Source organism: Sphaerodactylus townsendi, linkage group LG06 (genome assembly GCF_021028975.2).
Source record: "Sphaerodactylus townsendi isolate TG3544 linkage group LG06, MPM_Stown_v2.3, whole genome shotgun sequence".
Classification (NCBI taxonomy): domain Eukaryota; kingdom Metazoa; phylum Chordata; class Lepidosauria; order Squamata; family Sphaerodactylidae; genus Sphaerodactylus; species Sphaerodactylus townsendi.
This window is the reverse complement of record NC_059430.1, coordinates 102339696-102366161: the sequence shown is the minus strand read 5'-3', so window position 1 is coordinate 102366161 and position 26466 is coordinate 102339696. Positions and strand designations below refer to the sequence as shown.

The following is a 26466-nucleotide window of genomic DNA, read 5'->3' as shown; positions in this document are numbered from 1 at the left end:
TCATTTGGGGCATTCTTTCCTTTATGGCTTCACAAGCTTTGTAGGTAACTAGGCTTTCCTCTGGCACCCTGGTCCCATGAGAAAAGTGTTACACCCGTTATCTCGTGGGGCAAGAAGCCAGGTGGCTCTCTATTACTATCTGCTCATGACCTTGGGGCGCCTTAGCTCCAAAGATTGTTTTTCACAACTTCTTGGGAAAATGGGAGAGGGGCTCGCTTTGGGGATAAAGGGGACTGTGAATGCCAGCTTTGCCAGAACTAGCTTTTCTATTGTGGTGCTTCAATGCCTGCTGAAGAAACGCTACTGGTCAATACCTCATAGTTCGTTTGTTGGCTGCTGAACAGAAGGCAGGCAATGGCAAACCAACACTGAATGTCTCTTGCCTTGAAACCCCATGAAAGGTCACTGTAAGACTCAGTTGTGACTTGCCAGCACTTTCCTTATTAGTTGAAACTTGATAGTGCTTTCCTTTTTTAAGAAAATAATTTTATTAGTTTTCAGAGTATATTAGACAGAACAGACTTAGAAAAATACTACAGAGTAGATAAAAGTAGAACAGAGAAACTATCTACCCAGATTATATTGAATACACATTACTTAATGGGTCCCAATGTAACACTCTTACATTATTAGAGAAACCCTTACGAGGTCTTAAAATCTCTGTCATTTATTAATCAAAAACATTCTTACTAATCAGATTATTATGTCATAATTATTATCAGTATTTTAATCCTCAAATTATTTTGTTTTTACATGATCGATTCAGCTTCATGTTGTAAATAAAATCCCCATTTCTCATTGAATTCATGCTCTGAGAATCAATTGAGAAGACTGGTTGTGCTTTCCAATGAACACACTACCAGTGAAACTGAACCATTTCAAAAAGTGTATTTGCTACAGCTACAGCATATGGGTGAAATATTATTTTGGTTATTTAATGTATTTGGATTCCACTTTTCTCCTCAATGAGCTCCCAAAGTGACTAACAATAGGGTATGCGTGACAGAGAAATATAGCAAACAAGAAAGGGAGGGGAAGCTCCCAATTGCTAAGATTGTTTTGCTCTCCTCCAGCTAATCTTCTGCATCCAGTAACGTGTTAGTCAGCTGCTGATAATTTGTAGGATCCTCCCCAGTTCCACCCCTGCCAGATGGACAAAGAAAATCTGTCCTCTGTCCTTCTTGCAGTGGGTGAACAACTGACCGCTCAAAAACCTTATGCGCAGCTTATTCAAATACATTCCAGACACTGGAAAACTCAGCAAAGATAAACAAAAGCAAAAGATCTCACTATACTGCTAAGAGCTAATCTTTGTAATCAAATTTTATTACATTATGTTAATCAAATTATATTTTAATCAAATTATATTACATTAATCTTCTCAAGCGTTAAAAGAAACATTTACTTTCTTTACCAGCACAAGAAAATTTGAATTAGTGAAGACTTGGCACAACACTTCTGAAAGGTCACCTAGTTCCTGGGGTAGATCAATCTCCACCCACCCTTCCCCCTTTAAGAAAACTGCACAAGGAATCCTTGCAGGAAGAAACTTCTTTGACATATTCTGCAAAGGTGAGCCCAATTTCTTTAATTTACATCCCACCTTTCTCCCCAATGGGGACCAAAGCAGTTCCTCATTCCTCCATTCTTATCCTCACAACAACTCCGTGAGGTAGGTTAGGCTGAAAGCATGTGACTGGGTCCATGTCACTCAGCAACCTTCCATGGCAGAGTGGGAATTCGAACCTGGACCTCCCAAGATCCTAGCCAACACTCTAACCATTAGAAAACATTGACTTCCTAAGTAAGTCCCACTCTCCAGTCTTGACAGGTAAATAAAGAGGCAGGAAATGGTGGGTTGGAAAAGCTATGCTGGGGTAATGCCCTGCTTAACCTGAAGGGCCAAGTAGCAGACTAAAAAGAAATGCTCTTAGACTTCGAAGCTAGAGGAGAAATGTGTGCTCTGTGCGGGAGCTGCAACAGCTGTGGTCTTTGCCTCCCCAACACTGTGTTAAAAATAATCTGCTGCCTTTCCCTTCGTCTTTGGGAAGAGTTGGACAAAATGTTATAGCTTACATTATCTTATGCTGACCCAACTTGATCCAACAAATATTTTTACATCTCCCTTGCTTTTACAGATTCATACATGGACATTAATGTGAGAAACTGATTTAATGAACTGATTCAGGCTACTCTCATTTGCGTCTTTCTTCCTGACATCTGGGAGCAATCTGATTAGCCCAGTTTGACCTGAGTTTGTCAGGACTTACGTGTTGCGTAGGACTGGCCATAGTCAGTACTTGGATGGGAGTCCAGCAAGGAAGACTACAGTTGCTATGCAAAGGAAGGCAATAGCAAACCATCTCTCACTCATCCCACACCTGGAATACTTTGTGGAAGGGGCTGTCATGAGTCAGCAGTACGTTTTTCCTTCCTGATATTCAGTGTTTCTCACTGATTGTTTGGCCCCTTCCGCACATGCAAAACAATGTACTTTCAATCGGCTTTCAATTCACTTTGGAGCTGGGTTTTACTGGGTGGAATAGCAAACCCCACTTGCAAACAATTGTGAAAGTGGATTGAAAGTACATTATTCTGCATGTGAGGAAGGGAACTTAATGCTACCAAATTTTTTAATGTATCACTTCCACCATGAGGCCTAGTAGCTTTTTAAAAATTAAGATCAGTAACTGTCAGAATCCAGAGGAGGCTTGTACAGTTAAACATTACCCAGAATGTGGGGAAAAAATAATCTACCGACACGTATTCCCCAGAATTTCAGCTTATTTACCGTCCAAACTTTCTAGCCTGCTCCAAAATCTCTGCAGGTCTGAGCAGGATGTCTTTCACCTCCCTGCCATTTTCAAAGTATTTTTAGTTCCACTTTAAAGCATGTGTGTGCATCTGTGCATACGCATGGACCATTCTGTTCTATAAATTACACCTCTGCTGTAATTATCTTGGTCCCGAAGCCTTTTTGGGATACTAAATTAAAAGGAAATAGTGGCGTGCTGAACCACACAAAGAATTTGGGATCTTAAAATATATTTGAAAGAGAGGCAGGGAAAAAAATATTCGATCAGTAACCGAGCCTCAAAAATAAATCTAACTAAAAAGCTTTGTCTGTAGAGGAAAAGGAAGAATTAAGGAATATGCGTTGTTACATCTGCAAAATCTTCAGTATTTATATCGGCACTCTCAACAGACTGATCTGGACATCAGCATTATAGCCAAGCAATTCCTCTTTATCAGCATCAACCTTTGGCCCCTTCTGCACATGCAGAATAATGCACTTTCAATCCACTTTCACAACTGTTTGCAAGTGGATTTTGCTATTCCGCACAGTAAAATCCAGCTGCAAAGTGCATTGAAAGTGGATTGAAAGTGGATTATTCTGCATGTATCTTCCAAGGGGAGAAGGACAAGTGGGGTCCTATTGGAGGTCCCACCCCCTCCCATCCTAGGAGAAACCAAGCCCCAGTTGCAGAAGGAGTTGGATTTGAAATGGAGTGAGGTGAAATACTGGCATTATTTGATTAACTGAAAGTGGGTTGGGGGAGTTGCTCTTCAAAAGAAATGAACGGGGTTTGCTCTTTACACTGCTACAAACCATAACAAAGAACAGGGACCACCTTATTTCATCTGATAATACTGGATAATACCTCTGGGGGTGGGCGGTTTCTAAATCTAATGATAAAGATAGCTAGACAGCTAGATAGAGGAACAAAATGCCATGTTTCACACTTGGCCAACATGTGAGTGTTATCGCATGGTTTGATGGCTTAGAAGACGCTGATTTAAGGTAGTCAAAATCAGAATTCTGCAATGAGATCATCTGATTTCTGCGACCTGGATCCAACTAAGCATATGGCACATAATGACATAATTTTAAACTATTTTGCAAGATTTATTCAGCTTCTGCTTTCACCTCTCTCCTTTAACCAGTGAGCACTTTATTCACCCCAACCATTTGGCTTCTGAGATTTCACTGGGACTACAAGTATATTTTTGCAACCACATGGGCTGGAAGCTTGCAGTTAAAATAAAAAACAAGCCAAGATTATCAAGAAGCTAAATTCTGCAGACAATACCATGAACTGCAGCATGTGTGTGTATCCCGGAGATTTGGGGGGAGCCTGGGAAAGGTGGAGTTCAAAGGAATGAGCTCAGCAAGATGTGATGCCATGGATTCTGTGTTGGGTGTGTGTGTGAGTGTGAGTCTGTGTGTGAGTGTGTGTTAGCAGAACAGAACAGAAGAGGCAGATTCTCAGCTGCTTTTTATATTGAGTTTACTACCTATAAATGGAGGGTTACATGGAGATAAAATAAGAAATCCTTTCTTTTCTATTTCACATCTACATTACTGTACTTTTGTTACATCTTGGTACCTACCCTGTTTCCCCGAAAATAAACCCTATCCCGAAAATAAGCCCTAGCATGATTTTTCGGGATTTTTGGAGGATGCTTGAAATATAAGCCCCACTCCAAAAATAAGCCCTAGTTACAGATTTCCCAGCGCAGCTGATCTGGTCACGTGGGGGGTGCAAAATCCTGGGGGGAAAAAGTCATCCCTAGAAAATAAGCCCTAATGTATCTTTTGGAACAAAAATTAATATAAGACCCTGTCTTATTTTTGGGGAAACAAGGTATCTGCTGTCTTGTGCTCGTGGGTGTGCTCAAACAAGGAAACAGAGTTAACTTTATATCTTCAGATGTACAAGCTCACTAACATGTAAGCAATGGCTATCTGACTGACCAGTAGCTAATCAACAGATCATTTCATAAACAGTGACTTCAGCAACTTGTTTACATACAAACAGTTAATCCTTTTATGACTGAATTGTGACAGACACTTGCAAAACCCCAACATTCTGTCCTCTGAAGTTGCCATTTCTTCCAAGGGAACCAATCTTTGCAGTCTGGAGATTATTTTTAATTCTGGACAATGCTAGCCCTCCCCTGGAGATTGGCCACCCTACAATCACTCCATCAGCAAATTTCAGAACTCTGGTAGAGCTTCCCTGCAGGTCTGGGCTCCAAAATATATAACGCCAGACCCTAGTAATTGAAATAATCCTGATCTGAACAGCCCAGGCTAGTTCAATCTTGTTAGACCCCAGAAACTAAGCACAGTTGGCCCAAGCTAGTATATTCCCTTGGAGTCCAAGGGATTTAGGAGTCAGCATGCCACGATATGAAAAACCACAGACCAAGTTTCCCCACTCTGGGTAGACAGAGACTTTGTCACTGAATCAGGCTGACCATAATCTTCTGCTAAATGCATCAAGCTTTGTACCGCCGTTCCGGTTGCACAAACAAGCCTGGAAACCAAAGGCAGAAGAAGCTTTGGCAAATGCCCCTGGCTAGCAATTAAAAGCAGACTAGAGGAGGCAAGCCACACTGCCTGACGGCCTACCCAGACGCCCACTCTGCTCCCCCACCAAGGTACCCCTAGATGTTTGGCTTGCCAAAACAGACAGAAGGGAAGTAGCTCCACCCAATTTTCTGCAAGGAAGCCAAGAGCAAGAAGGAGAATGCCCCCTCCCCAAAGCTTGCCTGGGCTCCCTGATGTTCTGTCTGGATGCCCTGGAAACTCCAGAGATGCATACTAAAGAGCTTTGAAAGGTGGGGGGGGGGTGTCAAAAGCCAACTGGATACAGCTCTTATTAGAAATATTACCTGAAACCGACTCCTGATTTGACAACTGAAAATGGGAAGAGATAGAAACAAGCCAGAATAGCATAGGTGGTAATGGTACAGTGACAGGTGACTTGGAATGGCTACCAGATGGAAGTCACAGCCATCAAACTGTGGTGGTAGTTAGACTGAGTTTGATGATTGGCAAATGGATTTTTGCATGGTCAAAATATCCTGGGTTGAACAAGAGAAATGCCTCGTTCCATACAGCAGTTCTGCATGGTTCCTGGTCCTAAAGCAGGTTTGCCCCACAATATTTCCCTCATCCCAGGGTATCCAAAACCCACCAAATTGGAGGTTCTTTTAAAAAAACCCAGGGTGAGCCAGCTAGAGCCTGCTACAGTGCAAACACCAATCAGGAGCAGGACCGGTTTATTTTTTCTGCCCAGCCACCTGATCTCCCTGCCTGATGTTCATTCAAGCTGCCACTCAAAACCAACAGCCAATCAGAATGCGGGCCACCAGGCATGCTCAGAGATGCTTGCAGCTGCCACTCAAAAACAACAGCCAATCAGAAAGCGGGACACCGGGCATGCTCAGATATGCTTCCAAAGTGAATACAGAAGTCCCGGGCTCGTGCAAAACAAGTTGGAGAATTTCCTCCCAGTCTTCACTAGTTTCCTTAAAAAATGGGCAGCCATGCAAATGGACACCCCAGGATAAAACAGACCCAGGTTTAAAAAAAACAGTGGTACACAGGTATAATTTTGCTGCGTGGAAATGACCATCGTATCCTTAATGTAAAAAAGGCATTTCTCAGCGGACAACACCTGGATCCTGAAAAGAAAACAAACATTCTCAAAGCCACTGCAAGCCTGCGTGAATATATTATTTAAAACAGCAGCTATACAAGTATAGGCCAGTTTCATTAGGCAAAGGCTTGAGGCAGTGGGGCAGAAAGGCTTGAGGCAGTGGGCTCAGAAAGAGGGAGGAGCTAACCAGGTACTTAGAGGATGAAGCGTGCAAAAAGGCAGAGGGGGAAGGGGTCAGCTGTGGCAATCTGCAGTGGAGTTGGTGTTTGGATTGCCAGAAGGCAAACAGTCATTAACCTTCCCAGACCCCAGACCAGGGGTCCCAAACCTTTCAGTTCCTATGGGCACCTTTGGAATTCTGGCAAAAGGCAGTGGGCACAATTACAAATGGCTCCCATAGGAGTCACAGCCAATCACAAAATGGCTGCAGCAGCAGCAGATGGGGTTAACCACAAAAAAATCTGGGATCAAGGTTTTGTACAATTTTAATAGTAACTCTTTAACATTCCAGGCAGAAGCAGCAGTGGACAAGGCATCTGGGCCAGGAAGAACAGAGTGACTCTGGTGTTCATTTTGGAGGGCTTTTCTCAAAGCCACATCTTTTAAAACAGTGTATTTTTAACAGGGGTTTGCAGGGGTTATCTCTTTTTCTCCTTAAGGCTACTAGGAGCTGAGACTGCTGGAGGTGGGGCTTAACAGGGGTTAACAGAGGTTACTCTTTGTCCTGGGCTGCTAAAGGTGGGGCTCCTGAGGTGAGTCATTCAGTCTTTAGTTCAGTCTCTGGAACCAGCAATTTCTTTTTTTCTTTTTTAAAATAAATAAATTAATTAATTAATAAGGACATTTCTTGAGGGATAGTAGGTACAGATAGCTCCAAGGGGCACTGACTAAAAGTTTAATATCTAAATATCTAAACAAAAGCAGATATGAAGGCAGGAAGCCAGCAGGGGGGTGGGGGCTTGCCAGTGTTTTGCACTGAGTGTCACATGTATGACTATCTGCCACTAGGCCAGAAGTCGTGGGTGTGCCCTCGCTGCAATGAGCTCCTGGCACTCAAGGAACGTGTCAGTTCTCTTGAAGCCAAGGTGGCAGACCTGGAGAAGCTGAGAGAGGCAGAGAGGGCAACAAACAAGGCTTTCAGGGACCTAGCAGCCGGGTCCCACTCCCAAGGTGACATCTCTTCAGATGTCATGGAGAATGAGAGTCTGGGTGACAGAGGGTGCCAGTCTGAGGTGGGGGAAGATGCTCCCTTAGATGGGATCCCTTCCTTAACTGGTGATCAGCTATCCTCTCGCACTGAGGATACCCCTCGGGGAGGTGGGGGCCTCCTTGTAGTGGGTGATTCGATCATCAGGAATATAGAGAGTTGGGTTTGTGACAGGCGTGATGACCGCATGGTGACTTGCCTGCCTGGTGCGAAGGTTGCGGATGTCACTGTACGTCTAGATAGGCTGTTAGACAGTGCTGGGGTGGAGTCAGCAGTTGTGGTCCACATTGGTACCAATGACATTGGGAAATGTAGCCGGGAGGTTCTGGAAGCTAAATTTAGGCTGCTAGGAAAAAGGTTAAAATCCAGGACCCCCAAGGTGGCATTCTCTGAAATGCTACCTGTTCCACGCGCAGGGCGAGCTAGGCAAGCGGAGATACAGGGTCTCAATGCGTGGATGAGAAGGTGGTGCAAGGCAGAGGGTTTCAGATTTGTCAGGAACTGGGGAACCTTTTGGGATAAGGCAGGCCTGTACAAAAGGGACGGGCTTCATCTTAACCAAAGAGGAACCAGGCTGTTGGCGCTCAACATTAAAAAGGTGGCAGAACAGCTTTTAAACTGATTCCTGGGGGAAAGCCGACAGGAGCTGAGGTGACTTCGGTTCGGAATACAGAGTCCATGGGGATGCAGACAGAGAAGGAGGTTTTTTTAAATCAACCACATACAAGTGAGAAACATAGCAATGTGATAAGTGATAGTGTCTACAAAAGGCTAGAGGGCAAAACACATAAATCCCAGGTTAGGGACAGAGACAGAGTATACAAGTGTCTCTATGCTAATAGTAGAAGCGTTCGACCTAAAATGGGGGAGCTGGAGTACAGAGTTTTGAAGGAGGACATTGATATAGTGGGCATCACAGAGACATGGTGGAATGAGGAGAACCAGTGGGATGCTGTTATCCCAGGTTACAGGCTCTACAGGAAGGATAGGACAGGGCGTATTGGGGGTGGGGTGGCCCTCTACATCAAAGAGAGCATAGTGTCACATAAAATAGACAATGCAGGGGGAGCTGATTCCTCTACAGAAGCACTGTGGATATCAATACCAGGGGTGAAGCATAGTTTAACATTAGGAATATATTATCGTCCCCCTGACCAAAGCGCACAAGAGGATTCTGAGATGGAAAAAGAAATTAGAGAGGCCAACAAAAGCAAAAATGTCGTGGTAATGGGCGATTTTAACTATCCCCATATAAACTGGAAAAATGCATGTTCAGGTCATAGTAAGGAGAGAACATTCCTGGATATGCTAAATGACTGTGGCTTAGAGCAGATGGTTGTAGAACCAACCAGGGGAGATGTGATCCTAGATCTAATTCTATGTGGGACCCAGGACCTGGTGCGGGAAGTCAGTGTTGTTGAGCCGATAGGGAACAGCGACCACAATGCTGTCAGATTCAGTATCTCTGCATGCGAACAAGTGACAACTACTAATGTAGTTACATTCGCCTTCAGAAAGGGAAATTTCTCAAAGATGAGGGGGATAGTGCGCAGGAAGCTGAAAGGGAAAATCAAGAGAGTCAAAAATGTCCAAGATGCTTGGAGGTTATTTAAAAACACAGTCTTAAAAGCTCAACTGGAATGTGTTCCACAGGTTAGGAAAGGCAGCGCCCAGTCCAAAAGAAAGCCACCATGGTTAACAAGGGACGTTGAGGAAATTATTAGGGGAAAAAAGATGTCTTTTAGAAAATGGAAGTCCAACTTAACTGATAAAGAATACCAGAGAGAACACAAATGGTGGCAAAAGAGAAGCAAGTTAGCTGTAAGGGAGGCAAAAAAGGATTATGAGGAACGCATGGCTGTGAACATCAAAACCAGCAACAAACAGTTCTTCAAGTACATCAAAAGCAGGAAGCCAGCAAGGGAAGCGGTAGGCCCGTTAGATGACAAAGGAACAAAGGGTGTGCTAAAAGATGACAGGGAGATTGCAGAAAAGCTGAATGAATTCTTTGCATCTGTCTTCACCCAAGAGGAGGTGAGGAAAATTCCTGCACCTGAACCAAGCTTCTTAGGAGGCGAATCCGAGGAACTAACGAAGATAGTGGTAGACAAGGAAGAAGTTCTGGCAGCCATTGATAAACTAAATGCTACCAAATCCCCTGGCCCAGATTGCATTCACCCAAGAGTTCTTAAAGAGCTCAAGCATGAAATTGCTGATGTTCTCACTTTAATATGCAACTTATCCTTGAAATCAGGCTCCATCCCTGAAGACTGGAAGATGGCCAATGTCACACCAATCTTTAAGAAAGGATCTAGGGGGGACCCGGGAAATTACAGGCCAGTCAGTTTGACATCTGTTCCTGGTAAATTAGTAGAATCTGTCATTAAAGATAAAATTATAAAACATGTAGAAAAGCAAGACCTGCTGAAGCAAGAGTCAGCATGGCTTTTGCAGAGGCAAATCCTGTCTCTACAAACTTACTAGAGTTCTTTGAGGATGTAAATAGGCATGTGGATAAGGAGGAACCAGTGGACATTGGTTCTACTTGGATTTCCAGTAGTTTTTTGACAAAGTTCCCTCACCAGAGACTATTGAGAAAACTCAGCAATGAAGGCTGAATAAGAGGGGAAGTCCTCCCATGGATTAAAAAACTGGTTGAGAAACAGGAAGCAAAGGGTGGGTGTAAATGGGAAATTCTCACAATGGAGAGATAGTCGCACGTTGGTGTCCCCCAAGGATCCATTATTGGGACCAGTGCTCTTTAACCTATTCATAAATGACCTGGAAGTAGGGGGGTGGGTAGCGTGGTGGCCAAGTTTGCAGATGATACTAAATTATGGTAGGGTGGTGAGAACCACAAAGGATTATGAGGAGCTCCAAGCGGACCTTTGATAAATTAGGGTGAGTGGGCTAAGAAATGGCAAAATGCAGTTCAATGTAGCAAAATGCAAAAGTGGTAATTGCACACATAGGGCAAAAAAAAATCCAAACTTCACATACACGCTTACAGGGGTCAGTGCTATCAAGTCACAGACCAGGAAAGGGATTTGAAGTGTCTTTAATTTGATAGTTCCATGGGAAATGTCAACTCAATGTATGGCAGCTGTAGAAAAAGGCAAACTCTAATGCTGGGGATAATCAGAAAAGGAATTGATAATAAAACTGCAAAAGATTGTCAGTACTTGCCCTATATATAAAGCCGTGGATGCGACCACACTTGGAGTACCTGTGTTCAGTTCTGGTCGCCACATCTCAAAAGGATATCAAAGAGATAGAAAAAGTGCAGAGAAGGGCAACGAGGATGATTGAGGGACTGGAGCACCTTCCTTATGAGGAAAGGCTGCAGCGTTTGGGACTCTTTAGTTTGGAGAGGGGAGACGTCTGAGGGGGGGATAAGGGATTGAAGTCTATAAGAATTATGCATGGGGTAGAAAATGTTGACAGAGAGAAATTTTTCTCTCTTTCTCACAATACTAGGAACCAGGGGGGCATTCATTGAAAATGCTGGGGAAGAATTAGAACTAATAAAAGGAAACACTTCTTCACGCAACGTGTGATTGGTGTTTGGAATATGCTGCCACAGGAGGTGGTGATGGCCACTAACCTGGATAGCTTTAAAAGGGGCTTGGACAGATTTATGGAGGAGAAGTGCCAATTTTATGGCTACCAATCTTGATCCTCTTTGATCTGAGATTGCAAATGCCTTAACTTAGTCCAGGTGCTTTCGGGAGCAACAGCCAAGTATGAGAGGCCATTGCTTTTCACATCAACATGTGAACTCCCAAAGGCACCTGGTGGGCCACTGCGAGTAGCAGAGAGCTGGACTAGATGGACTCTGGTCTGATCCAGCTGGCTTGTTCTTATGTTCTTATGTTCTAAGCTCTGTTTAACAGGAATCCTTTTAATCTGCACAACCAATCAGAAGCTCTGCTGGGGAAAAGTCCCACCCACTTTCTAAAAGCACCATGTGGGCACCAGGAAAGGTGTTGGAAGGTCCACCATAACCATGGGCACCATGTTGAGGACCCCTGTTTCAGACAACAGCAGCAATATTTTAGGAATCTGGCCTCTCCAACTGCATGCATTCCCATACTGACGGCTGCCCTTCAGGTCAGCATAGGTTTGGAGGTGACAGTAATAATAATTAATTAAGTGATGTCCAGTCACAACTGACTCACAGCAACCCCATGAAGTTTCACTAATGGGGTTTTCAAGGCAAGAGATGAATAGATATAGTTTGCCATTGTCTTCCTCTGCATAGCAGCCTTGGATTTCTCCCAGTCAAGTACCAAACAGGGCCAGTCTCAGGGGCTGTTAAAGCCACTGAAACTGATACAGAAAGAGATATTCTGTGACCAGCTGCTTCTCCAACAATGACAGAAGAAGCTGAGTTCCAAGGTCCCCTGCCACCCTCGGGCAGAGGATGTGTGCTGGGAAGCATAAGTTAAGTTCCCAGGGCACTGTGCCCAAAGACTTCACCAGTTTGGAGGCTTTTTCTTGGAATCGCTGGAGAAGACAACATAGTTTCTGAGGTCAAGGCTGCCTGTTCCCCTCATTCCTTGGTCACCAGTAAGCCATTAAAAGGGGTGGCTCCCCAAAGCTCTCTGTGTTTCCCAGAAATAGCTGTAATGGTTAGCAAGCAGCTCTTTGAAGAGAATCCCGGCTTCCTCTTGGCATCTTGTGGTTGAGAAGGCAAGCTTGGGACAGCTGCTCTTTTTGTTGGAAAAATCAAGGCAACTGGTCAGAATCTTGCTTCTAAAATGTTCTCAGTTTATATCTGATGCTAAAGGCCTTTAAGAACATGTCCCTAATGTGAGGCCAACAAAGGTTAACCTGTCCTGCAGGCAACAGGCATGGACAGATTGCATATTCATGGACAGAGACATTTATCAGTACTCACAGAATCACAGAGATGCTACACTTGATCTTAGTCAAAAGGCCGAGAAGCAATCAGAATCACAGAGATGGAAGGGGCCATCCAGTCCAACCCCCAGGAAGTCCAACCATGCAGGAAGGGGCATACCTACATAAAAAGGTGCCCAGGGCAAGAACGAACAATGTGCTGTCCCCAGAATGCACCCCCCCCCCCACTGCACTCCTTCCAAGTAAACAAAACCTGCCTGTGCTGCCAACCCACGCCTTGTGAAAATCGACCTGGCTCCTCCACCCATCATCCAACTGAACCCCCCCCCCCCATCTTCTTGTTCCTGCAGGATCTCTGCTGACCTGGCAACTGCTTGACTGGGTGCTGATCCCTACCAGGCACTGAGCACAGGTGGATCAATGAGTCAATCTTGGACAGTAGCATCCCTGCCCCACCTGCATCACATGTTCCCAGAAGGCCGGGATTGGTGGCTGCTTTGGCAAGGTGTCGTCCAAGATACGCAACACCATGCAGGGTCAGCCTAGATCAGTGGTGGCGAACCTATGGCACGGGTGCCAGAGGTGGCACTCAGAGCCCTCTCTGTGGGCACGCGCAAACAGAGCCACCCCTCCCCCCACATCTAGGCTGGTTTGGGCTGCTGGCCTCGATTATTAGCATTACACCTAAGACCCAGTTTTGGGGAAGCAGTGTAGGTAACCCTGTTAAACACTGTTAAACCCCACTGATTTTCATGCGAAGAACTAAAGTCTGATCCTTTACCTGGGAGTAAGCTCAGTTGCTGGCAATGGGGCTTGCTTCTGAGTAAACCCTCCTAGGGTCATGATTCACCCATTGGAAGAGTTGCACGGTTGCTTCAAAGTAAAGCCACCGACTACCACCAAGCTTACTCCCAAGTAACGCACGCCTCGGAGCCAACCGTTTATTCTAAACTAAAACCTCAGTATTTAGGTTAAATTGCCGTGTTGGCACTGCAATAAATAAGTGGGTTTTGGGTTGCAATTTGGGCCCTCAGTCCCGAAAAGGTTCGCCATCACTGGCCTAGATCATCACTGGCAAATGTTTGTCCAGCCACTCTTTAAAGACTGCCTGTGAGGGGGAGCTCACCCCCTTCCTAGGCAGCCGATTCCACTATTGCACAACTCTAACTTTCTGTTTGTAATTTAACCCCATTATTGTGAGTCCTCTGCTGCCAACAGGAACAGCTCCCTGCCCTCCTCTAAGTGACAGCCCTTCAAATACTGCAATCACATCCCGCCTCAACCTCCTCTTCTCCAAAATAAACATTCCTGGTCCCTCAGCCTTTCCTTGCAGGACTTGGTCTCCAGGTCCTGATCGTCCTTGTCGCTCCCTTCTGCACCTGCTCCATTCTGTCCACATCCTTTTCAAAGGGAAGCCTCTAGAACTGCACACTGTAATCCAGATGAGGCTTGGCCAATGTAGTATACAGCAGCACTATGACATCTTGTGATCTGGATGTTGTGCCTCTAATGATATACTCCAAGACTGCATTAGCCATTTTTGTCGCTGCATCACCTTGATTGTTCACATTTAACCTACTGTACACCTATACCCGAAGATCTTGCCTACAGCCTACCCAGAAGTGTATCCCTCATCCAGTATGCATGTTCCTCTTTTTTGTTACCCAAATGTAGAACTCAGCACTTAACCTTGTTGTTGAATTACATCTTGTTCACATCCATCCACTTTTTTAGTATGTTCAGATCTTGTTGAATTCTATCTCCATTTTAAAGGGTGTTTGTTGCTCCTCCCAATTTGGGTGTCCTCTGCAGATTTAATGAGTAGTCTATCTACCGATTCATGTCAAAATATTGAAAAGTATCAAACCCAGAACCAAGCCCTGTGGCTCCCTCCAGTCAGATGAAATGCCACCAATGACTACTCTTTGAGTGTGGTTCTCCAACCAGTTCCCTACCTACCTTGCTATCCTAGAGTCCAGTTCACAGTCCTTTGGAGAACCCAGTTGAAAGCTTTACTGAAATTCAGGTAAATAACATGGAGAGTATTCCCTTGATTTTGGTCAAAGTAGGGAACTAAGTTGGTCTGGCAGGACCTGTTGAGTACAAATCCATACTCACTTTCCCTGGATCCCCAAGTAGTCAGTCCTTAAGGTGCTTGAGATTCATCCCTTTAAAACCTGCTGCGATATCTTCCCTAGGACAGACTAAGTGGCCTGCAGTTTCCTGGGTCATCCTTCCTCCCTTTTTTGAGAACTGGAATAGCATTCGCCCTTCTCCTGTCTTGTGTTGTATCTCCCATCCTCCAAGAAGTCTGGATGTAAACAAGACAGGTAGGATGTAAACAAGACAGACAAAGACTGTAAGCTTTATAGAAAGCTCTTTGAGCACTCTCAGGTGCATACTACCTGGCTTGGGAAATCTGTACTAATCCAATGCAGCTAGGTGCTTCTCAGATGCCTCTCTGACTGTGTCAACCAGCAGCCTGGATGCCATGGCTTGTCTACTACCATTTCTAGGTGAGCCTCTTCTCTTCTCCAGGAAAAAAACTGAGGCAAAATAGACATTGGGCCTTTTTGCTTTCCCTCTGTCAGAGTTTCTCCATTTTCTCCCAACAGTGGATCTATCCCCTCTTTCACCTAGCATTTGCTACTCACATACCAGAAGAAGCTTTTCTTGTTGCAAGCTTCCCTGGTCAGCTTCAGCTCACCGCAAGCTTTGGCCTCTCTGGTGGCTGTCCTACAGTACCTAACAGCCTGCAGGTACTCTTCTTTACAGGTATGCCCTTACCTCCACTTAGTTCATCATGGACTCTGTTGCCATTTTGACTTTCAAAATATATTTTTGCTGAACACAGTTCTGTCATACAGCAAAGGAAAAGCAGAACGATTCTTACAAAAATGTAGAATATTTTCATTTGGAAACTCATGCCTTATGTCTATAATACGCACAACTAGCTTACACCAAAACAAAGTCTAGGTTAATTCTCACCCTCGTGTTTGCAGAGCAAAAAACTTGGAAGTTCTCTCTTCCATCATCCCTTCCCTGTCCACAGTTCTAGAATACTTGAGGACTGGAAATAAATAAGTTTTTTTCCCCATTGTCATAATTTATTCTGCTGTCCACAATAAATGCTGTCCATGTTCCCTTCTTTCCTGCCACACCAAGCCTAACAGTTGCATTATGTGCCTTAAAGTTGCTCCCAACTTATGGCAAGTCCATGAATTGCTTTGATTTGATGAATTGATTTGATAAAATTGCTCCCAACTTATGGCAAGTCTATGAATTCTCCCAAACATCCTATTGTTAACACTCCTGCTCAGCTCTTGTGAACTCAAAGGCCGTGGCTGCCTTTCTTTAGTCCATTTCATGTTGGATCTTCCTCTTTTCCCATTGCCTTCAGCTTTTCCTAACAATAATAATCGCTTATAAAGGAACAGGGAACAAAATGTGATAGAAGAAACCACTTTCTTTTCCCCCCCAAAGTGTGTAAGCGAGAGAGACAGATGATTTGTCCAAAAAAAAAAAAAAAAAGGACAGCTCTCACTTTGGAGTTGAACTGAATGATCTGCAAACATGTGTTACTGCGAGCAAACAATGTCATTTGCAGAATCCACCAAAAGTGTGATCTAAACGACATGCTTATGGCTGGAAAACTACCATCTCTGTAATGGTTGACACTTCTGTTGCTGTTTACCAGATGTGGGAAACAGCAACAGAAGTGTCAACCATTACAGAGATGGTGGTTTTCCAGCCATGGTGGATTCTGCAAATGACATTGTTTGCTCACAGTAACACAGAATGGAGATGCAGACCCTCAGATGGAGGCACTCTGCAAAGTGCCCCTCAGATGGAGGCGTTAAGCAACCCACTTAAGGCAGAAAGCAGAGCTGGGGTGGGGTGGGGATGCCCCTGGTGCTCAAGGGGATGAACAGCACACCCTCAACTTTTCTTCCTGCTTTCTCTGGGCTCAAGTCTTTTGTCCCGTATGCAAAACTACAGACGTGGGCACCTCCGAGGGAGGCTACAATTTATTTTTCCATTCTTCTCCCCACAATTATGTCACCTACTGCTTCATGGAGGTCCTTTTCGTATCTATCAAAGCTGATAGCTTCGTGATTTAGCGAATTTCCCTTTAGCTTCAGGGCAAACCATCTGCTGGGAAAAGGGAAATGAACTCCCAACACTTACAAATCCATAGTATTAAGTCTTTCTCTGCTGTTTGCAGGAAACAGTACATGTACATGAATGAGAGTACAGTCTGGGCATGGGCACTGCCCAATGCAGAATTTTTAATGAAGCACTCTTCCTAATTTTCCTTGCACTGAATAAAGGCCTGAACACAATATACAAGTTGCAAAATTGAAAAAACAACAACACCCAATTAGCCTTTTGGAATATTACTGCTAGATGCAATATCTAACCTTCTTCCCTTCAACAAGGAGGACGTCTAGGGGTTCCCCACAAAGATAGGACATGTTTATGTGATCTGGATTGTGTAAAATCTGTATCTCATATGATGTTATACTGTCCCTTTTATGTGTTATTTAGGGAATAGCCCCCCTTTTGTGGGGGCTGGAAGGGATAACTGATGGTTATTTTTCTTTTAAATAGTCATGAGGTTTTGGAAGCTGTGGCAAAAATTTTAGCTGGTTTTATTATGATGCATTCTAATTTGTGTTAATCGTGATGGTTGTTATGTTATGTTTTATATATGCCATTAAAGGTTTAAAGAATTTTAAAAAGAAATATTACCGATACTTATTGCAGCCCAGAAAAAACACAGTTCAGAGACTTGTTGGTCCCTCAGACCTCTCACAGTCACATCCCATCAGGTCTCCTCTGTGAACAAACATGATTCCACGAGGCTGCTGTGCAATGAACCAGATCAACAGTCCATCAGGGTAAGAACTGTCTACTCAGACAGGAAGCCGCTCTCCAGAGCCTTCAGGCTGAAGTCTTTCAGACCACCTGCATCCCACTCCCTTTTTTGGAGCCGTCAAGTCACAACTGATTTATGGCGACCTTGTAGGGTTTTCAAGGCAAGAGCTGTTCGGTGGTGGTTTGCCATTGCCCACCTCCGTGTCACAATCCTGGTATTCCTAGGACCGTGGTGGCAAACCTTTGACACTCTAGATGTTCTGGACCAATTGGCCATGCTGGCAGGGGCTGATGGGAATTGTAGTCCAGAACATCTGGAGTGCCAAAGGTTCGCCACCAGTGTCCGAGGAGGTTGTCTGCTTAAATTCTAACCAGGGCTGACCCTGCTTGGCTTCGGAGATCTGATGAGATCAGGCTAGGCTGGAGCTATCCAGGTCAGGGACACCTGCTATCTCACCTTTAACTGGCAGTGCTGTGGACTGAACTTGGGACCTTCTGCATGCCAAGTAGATGCCCTATTACTGAGCCACTGCCCCTCCGGCTAAAGCGCAGGGCCAGGCCCTGATAGTGGACAGTCTTCTTCGCCAGCCACCTCAGCCAGGGCTGGAGTGCCATGAAAATACTGGCGGCTGCAGGTCACTCCTGTTCACCAACTTCCCAGAGGCTTATGCTAATTACTTGGGGAGAGGAGGGAAAGCAAACAAAGTTTTCTGTCCTGAGCACCAAATGGCAACAGGCACTGACTTAGCCTGCCGAGAAATTGCCCCAATTTAAGAGATGGGGCTTGAGGGACAAATGCTTTGAAAGCAGCTCACATGGGGAGTTTCAGTCCATCAGCAATTCAGAGGCCCAGGAACCAGCTCAACTAGATTCCAGCACCATTCTGGTTTGGCTCTGATGCTCCATTCCACCCTGTTAGGGCAAACAGACAGAGGTGCCCGAGGCCTTCTGCCTGCAGCTCTGCATCAGGTGCTTGGTCACGTGCCCATGCACGATGGCATGGCATGGCGCAGCAACTAGGATCCCGACTGCAGGTGGCAAAGCATTCCTTCAATCCGCTCCCAGGGCCTGTCTTGAGCAGAGGGGAGCATCCCTGCACCAGCCTTTCCTCTCTCCTCTTTGCCCCCACAATGAACTACACCCGTCACCCAGCAGGGCAGGTTTACAACATTACAGAGAAACAAGGAAAGCAGAGACGACAAAATTGTCATTCAATATTATATTGTGCCTTCCAATGGATACACTTTTCTGTCTTTCTGTATGTTATCATCCACTTTGAGTGTTTGTGAGAACCAGGGGCTCTAAATGCATATTTTTAACACTGTCAAGTCATAACAGACTAATGAATACGTAACGCTGCCTCACACGAAATCAGACCGATGGCCCATCTACTCAGGGCATCAGGCAGAGGTCTTTCACATCACTTGTTGCCTGGTCCTTCTATCTGGAGAAGCCAGGAATTGAACCCAGGTCCCTCTCCATGCCACGCAGATGCTCTACAACTGAGCCACAGCGCGCGCCCCCCCTACTTAGCAACCTCTCATGCAGGTTCCAAGGCAAAAAACGCACCCAGGTGGTTTGCCACTGCCTGCCTCTGTGGAGCAATCTCAGAGTTCTTTGTAGGTCTCCCATCCAAGTATTAACCAGGGCTGGCCCTGCTTAGCTTTCCAGAGTTGATGACATCCTGCTAACCTTGGTTATCTGAGTCAAAGCACATCAAACAAGGCTGCGTCCTTGCCCTGGCCGGCCTCTCTTGCACCTCCTAAAAATTTGCGCTCAGCCTGTTCCCAGCCAGCTGGGCCCTTGGCACGAGAAGTGCGCCCTTTCCTTGCGGATGCCACGCAGTGCACCATCAAGCCAGAAGACACCGGCACTCCCTCCAGGCAGAAGCGCTCCCGATCCTAAGGTAACAGCCCCCTTAGCAGAGGAGCAATGCGGAGGCAGCCGCAGTGGCATAGTGGTTAAGAGCAGGTGCACGCTAATCTGGAGAACCGGGTTGGATTCCCCGCTCTGCCACTTGAGCTGTGGAGGCTTATCTGGGGAACTAGATTAGCCTGTGGACTTCAATACCCGCCAGCCGGGAGACTTTGGGCTAGTCATACTCTCAGCCCCACCCACCTCACAGGGTGTTTGTTGTTGTTGTGGGGGGGGGGGGGAAGGGGGGAAGGGAGACGAGATTGTAGGCCCCTCTGAGTCTTCTTACAGGAGAGAAAGGGGGATATAAATCCAAACTCCTCTTCTTCTTCTTCTTCTTCCAGCAACTGGGCAAGCTGAGCGCAGGGCTCGGGAGAGCAGAGACTCACCCACGTTGACGAAGCTCATGACGGTGTCCGCGCCGTCCAGCACCCTCCGCTGCGGCGCCCAACTGGGTGCGTCGTCGTCGTCGTCCTGGCTAGCCATAGCCCTGTACAAGTCCAGCATGAAGAGGGGCGCGGCGGAGGGGTGAGGCGGCGGCGAGTGGCGGGTCCCGGCGCGTCCCGGCAAGCCTAGCAGGGCCAGGATCTCCCGCTGCATTTCCCGCTTGTCGCGCCCGCTCAGCCGTCGCGGGGGCTGTTGCTGTTGCGGGCAGGAGGCGACCTGGCGGGCCCCCTGGCGCTCCCCGCGCTCGCCCGCCAGCAGCAGCAAGAGCAGCGGCAGGAGCCGCATCGCGCTCGGCTCGCCGCTGCCGTCGGGGCGGCCCTTTAAGAGGACTGGGCCAGGAGCACGTGCGACCTGGGCGGGAACTGGCCCGGCCCAGCCCTCGCCCTCTGTTCGGCAGAGCCTGCGGCTCGGAGCATGTGCTGGCGGCCCGGCTGAGGCCGTTGGAGTTGAGTCGCAAGCTCCTCGGGGCAGAGGCCGTTTGTGCTGTGCTCCATTGAGGCAGCGACTGCAGCTTGTCACCTTCAGTTTGCAATGTCACAGGGCACCCGCACTTGTTGGGCGCTCGTTTAGCATTGTGTAGCCGGCCCGCAGGTAGACTGTCAGACTAGGGGGGCTTCTTTGAAGCCCCCTCTTCTCCCTGAGAAGCTTTTGAGCAAAGTCATCTTGCCTTTAAGAAAAGTCAGCTTCCTTAAGAGCCGGTGCGAGCAGGACAGAAAAGCCTGACCCCCGAAACTCTGCGGCATCACTGAGACGCGAACAACATTTCGCTCTTGCTCGCAGGTCCTTGCAAGCTTTTTATTCCAGCGAATATTCTTGTGGCGGGGGGCGGGAAGGGGACCCTCTCCTTTTTTGTAGAATATTGGAAAGAAGAAAACAACAGCAGGCGCCAAGGAAAGACAAGTTGAAATCGTTCGTCTTCGCTTTGAAAAGGGCATGGCTCCTTCTGTAAAGACGATTTGCTTCTTTAAATCCCTTGAGAAACCTGAAAGTTGTTGGTATTGTGGTTAGAGTGCCAGCTTAGGATCCAGGAGACCCAAGTCTTATCTGGTGAACCAGAGGTGTTTGCGCTCCTACGTTCCTGCTGGGTGGCCTTGGGCTAGTCACAGCTCATTCAGAACTCTCTCAGCCCCACCTACCTCACAACAAGGTGTCTGTTGTGGGGAGAGGAAGGGAAAGGAACGTGTAAGCTACCTTGAGTCTCCTTACAGGAGAGAAAGGTGGGGTGTAACACTCTTTTCTTCTTCTCTACCATGGAAGCTTGCTGGGTGACCTTGGACCAGTCACACGCTCTCAGTCTGATTTACCTCACAAGATTTTTGTGAGGATAAAATGGAAAAGATATGAATGATATGAACCAACTTTGGGTCCTCCTCCTTGAGGAGAAAGGTGGTGTACAAATGATATAAATAAATTAATGGAATTGCGCAATCCAAGAGGATTCAGCACTTGAATCTCTTGAGATACAAGTGCATCATCCCATAAGGCAAATACTTTATGAGGCTACTTTCAAAAATAGCTTACTGGGTGACCTTGGACCAGTCGCACACTGTCAGTCTAATCTACCTTACAGGGTTGTTGTGAGGATGAAATGGAGAAGAAAAACCAATGAAAGCTGCTTTGGGACCTACTGGGGAGGAAAGCAAGCTAAAATAACCCGGCATCTGACAAATTGGGCTCTAGTTTAGGGAAACTTATGGTGCAATACAATGTTATCTGCTTTTCAGGTACCAGGAGACTGTTTAATTTTGCTGCTGCAGACTTAACAGTGGCGTAGGGGGTTAAGAGCAGCAGCGGCGTAGGGGGTTAAGAGCTCATGTATCTAATCTGGAGGAACCGGGTTTGATTCCCAGCTCTACCGCCGAGCTGTAGAGGCTTATCTGGGGAATTCAGATTAGCCTGTACACTCCCACACACGCCAGCTGGGTGACCTTGGGCTAGTCACAGCTTTTTGGAGCTCTCTCTGCCCCACCTACCTCACAGGGTGTTTGTTGTGAGGGGGGAAGGGCAAGGAGATTGTAAGCCCCTTTGAGTCTCCTACAGGAGAGAAAGGGGGGATATAAATCCAAACTACTCTTCTTCTTCTTCTTCTTCTTCTTCTTCTTCTTCTTCTTCTTCTTCTTCTTCTTCTTCTTCTTCTTCTTCTTCTTCTTCTTCTTCTTCTTCTTCTTCTTCTTCTTCTTCTTCTTCTTCTTCTTCTTCTTCTTCTTCTTCTTCACAGGACAGCCTCTCTGGATGTGACTCTTGAATAATTCACAGGATGCTTTTGCTTTTAAGATAATTTTTTAACCTGAGAGTAGCCAGGGATCCTGGAGGGTTTTTGCCTTCCTCTGGGCATCAAGCAGGGGTCACTGTGGGAATGAGGAAAGTACCTGTGAATTTCCTGTGTTGTCCAAAGGGTTACACTAGATGACCCTTGAAGCCTCTTCCAGCTCTGTGTTTCTGAGACGCTATACCAGAGTATAAAGGTTCTGTGCATCAATTTAGCCAGAGGTAGATTTCTAACGAATTTCAGGATTATTTTAAACAATTGGGCAGGAGCAAGCAATTCCTAGTATTCTTTTAAAAATGTGTCATGAATTCAGGCAGTTTTCATACTCTGAGTAGCTTTCTCCTCTTCTTTAGAAGCATGTACATGTAGGTTGCTCCTGTCCCTTTTGTGCCGCCCCTTCTATAGTTTGCTGCATTTATAGGCATGACATAGCCCAGACCAGCAGGATGAAAGCAAAGCAAAACAGAATCCCCCCTCCTCAGCAAAAGATGACATAGCTGTTGAAAACAAGCATGGTGTTATGCAGGGGTCTCCAACTGTTCTGCTCCTTCAAGGTATCTTTGGAATTCTGGCACAGGGTGATGGTTGCGTGCACAAAATGGCTGCCGCAAGACCAACCATGGCATATCAGGAAATAAAGTATGAATCACTGTTACAGGGACATCTCAAATAACTTTAACAAGATGCCTTTTAAAACGAACCTACTCTTTTAAAATATTTTCTTATATAGACCTCCTGTCACCCAGTGAAGATCCTTATGCTGTCATGGGAATTGCTCCTAAAGAAACATTTTAAAAATTGTTCAGCCAACCAGATCTTTAATGGCCAATCAGAAGCCTTCCTGGCAAAAGCCCTATCTGTCCCTGTTCAGTTTCTAAAATCACTTGGGTGCCTTTGGTAGGTGCCTTGGTGCCCAGTTGGGGATCCATATGCTTTGTCTCAGATAAAATGTTAGTATGGTCAGTTGCAGTGGCGTAACTAGGCAAACTGGAGCCCTGGGCAAAACCTGAGTTTGATGCCCCCCCAGGCGCGTGCCCAATGCAACGCGCACCCCCCCTTGTAGCTACGCCCAGTGGCATATCTAGGCAAACTGGAGTTTGGCGCCCCCCCTGGGCAGCCACCCTCCCCCACTGTGACCAAGCAATGATTTTTACACCAGGTTGTTTCAAAGTCACCATCACATAGGACATGCCCCAACTCACAAATCTGAGCACAGCAATAAGCCATGCCACACAGCAGAAATAATTTTTTGAAAACATTTTCAAAATGGTTTCAAAATGTTTTATTACTGCTATGAAAACATTTTATGGTGTTGTATCCAGTACCCCCAATTGGGGGAAACAGCATCACTTTCAGTGTTTCAAAGGAGAATCTGGGCTCCCTAGTTTAAATAAGTGATGCTGGAATCCACCCCCAAACAGCATCATTTTCAATGGAGTTTAACTAGGAAGCCCAGATTCTCCTTTTAAATCCACATTAAAGGGAGAATCTGGGGTTCCCAGTTAAACAACATTGGAAGTGGTGAATGCTATTTTTGAGGAGTTGATTCTCCCACACCCTGAAACAGCATCACTTGCAATGTTTAAACTGGGGACCTCCAAGATTCTCCCTTTAAATCCCATGTCAAAAGTAGGCGGGGGGGGGGATTTAAAAAGGAAATCATCTGGGGAAATTTGGGAGGGTGCCTGCTGCTTTCATCCCAAGGGGTGCAATTGTTAAGCTAGCAGCACCAAACTTTCCAGAAAGTGCATCTTTATGAGACTCCCCTAATGGAAATCCACCACCCAAGGTTTGGGGTGCCGAAGTTTGGGTTCAGGGGGTCAAAGTTATGGACCCTCAAAGCGTGTAGCCCCCATCTTCTGTTAGCTCCCATTGGAAACAATGGATGATGGGGCACCCCCTTTGGGAGTCCATAGCTTTGGACCCCCTGGACCAAACTTCACAAAACCTGGGTGGTATCAGTAAAAGGTTCTCCTGATGATACCTCCCAGGTTTGGTGAAGTTTGGTTCAGGGGGTCCAAAGTTATCGATCCTCAAAGGTGTAGCCTCATCTCCTATTAGCTCCCATTGGAAACAATGGGGGATGGGGCACCCCCTTTGGGAGTCCATAACTTTGGACCCCTGAACTCAAACCTGGGTGATACTCTAGCACCAGGAGAGTCTCCCAAAACATCCCTGAAATTTTGGTGCTGCTAGCCTAAAAACTGCGCCCTCCTGCAGGACAAAAATGGAAAAACACTGAAAATACAAAAAAATCCCACAAACAAACCTAAAAGCCCCCCCCACAGGGCTCTTGCTTGCTCTGTGCAACTTCGCCCACTTTGCCCAATGGGAGGAACGCTTCTGGTCAGTTGAGATGCAGCAGTTGAGAAAATTGCATGCTTCCGCGTTGGAATACAGTCCTGAACAATCATGTTGTTGAACAAGGAACTTCGATACAGCAGCATTTATAGTTCATTGAATGACTATCATCACACTTTCAAATGGATGAGGGGAAGCATGGCTTGGTAGGCACTAGGAACCAGGCGGAGCAGCAGTGGCGTAGTGGTTAAGAGCAGGTGTGCTCTAATCTGGAGGAGCCAGGTTTGATTCCCCGCTCTGCCACTTGAGCTGTGGAGGCTTATCTGTGGAACTAAGATAAGCCTGTGCACTCCCACACACACCAGCTGGGTGACCTTGGGCTAGTGACAGCTTTTCAGAGCTCTCTGAGCCCCATCCACCTCACAGGGTGTTTGTTGTGGGGGGAAGCTTGCTGGGTGATGTCGAGTCAAACAGTTTCATAGTCTTATCTACCTCACAAGATTATTGTTGTGAGGACAAGATGGAAGAGAACTAATAAGTGGCTTTGTTGCCTGACTGGAGAGAAACAAGGTATATCTAAATAAATAAAACATCATTGAACAATTTCCCCTCTCATAGCATCACAAATTTTCCACTCCAAGGGCCATATGTGGCCTTCATCCCCTTTTGAGGGCTTCTAGTGCTGGAAACAGGAAGGGCCAGAGTCCCCTTTAATCCCCCTCCCCTCCCCAAGTAGAGGTGCTCCTTTCTTGCACTTGCTCATCTGCTTTTCAGGAGTTTTGGCCCAGGGCACCTGGCAAACATCCAAGAGGCTGTAGGAAAAGCTGGGTTGAGGAGAGGCACAGCCACTATGCCATAATTTTCCCTCCACTGTTCTATAGCACACTTTACAAGTTCCACCCAACTAAAGAACTAATTCTGTAAACCAGTGATGGGAGGTTGTCGTCGTATCCTCCCAGCAGTCTGCCCAATCACAGGGCTTAAGCCTGGAACTTAAGTTTGAGAGTACACATCTTTGCAACACTCGAGCACTAAAGACAATGCCTTGAGCATGTATAGTGCAACTCTCACACCACGTAGGTAACCACAATCCACTGGTTGAGCCCCAGCACCATTTCAGTTTGAATATCCTTGCCTGAGGCTGATTATGACACAAAGTCCCAGAAGTATTCTGGGCAATAGCCAAGGGCAAAATCTCCTCCCTTAATATTTTACACAGAAATGATGCTTCGCCTTTCAATTCTGGCACAAAAACCTGCACAGGTTGAGTGCACCGAGCTTCTAAAATAGAAGGAACAGGACATGCACTCTATCCTCACCTAGATGGTCCAGGTTAGCCGTCTTTGTCATATCTTGGAAGCTAAGTGGGGTGCCCCTGACTAATACCTGGATGGGAGACCACCAAAGAAGATTGGGAGTTGCTACGCAGAGGCAGGCAATTGCAAACTACTTATCAACAGCTCTTGCCTTGAAGATCCTATGGCAGGGGTCTGTAACCTGCGGCTCACCAGATGTTCATGGACTACAATTCCCACCAGCCCCTGCCAGCATGGTTAATTGGCCCTGTCCTGTGGGGTCATCATAAAGCAGGTGCAGCTTGATGGAACTTTCTACCACCACAACCACTGGAATAATCCCTTTATTAGGACTAGCCGGCACTCGAGAATGATGGAGGTCATCCTCAAGGTGGATACTAAAACAATGTTTTTTAAAGTAATAGGTGGGCGGGCTGGGATTTTCTGCATACAGTTCTGGGCACAATGTCCTCAGGCCAAAAAGTCCCAGCTGAAAAAATAACAGGACAGCATTTTTCCTCAGATGCGCAAAATCTTAGGAGTGGCTGCAATCCACCTCTTAACATTGGTCAGAATTCTCTGCTGCAACCGAAGGCAGACATGGCAAACTTTCCTGGGAATTCTCTCATTACATCAGATTTTGGCTGTTGATTTTCAGAACAGAGTAAACAATTCAAGCCAGCGTGGTGTAGTGGTTAAGAACAGGTGTACTCTAATGTGGAGAACCGGGTTTGATTCCCAGCTCTGCCACTTGAGCTGTGGAGGCTTATCTGGGGAACTATATTAGTTTGTGCACGTCATCACATGCCAATTGGGTGACCTTGGGCTAGTCACAGTTCTTCT

General features: G+C 46.1%; 1 protein-coding gene across 1 annotated transcript in view; it reads right to left on the bottom strand.

Annotated features, from left to right (window-relative positions):
* The window catches only part of BMP8A (bone morphogenetic protein 8a), a 39139-nt gene extending 19096 nt beyond the window's left edge, over positions 1 to 20043 (bottom strand). Inside the window, exon 1 of the mRNA XM_048501621.1 lies at positions 19701 to 20043. Coding sequence (XP_048357578.1) covers positions 19701 to 20043 — 343 coding nt within the window. The remainder of the gene's footprint in view (positions 1 to 19700) is intronic.
* Between the last annotated feature and the right edge of the window lie 6423 nt (positions 20044 to 26466).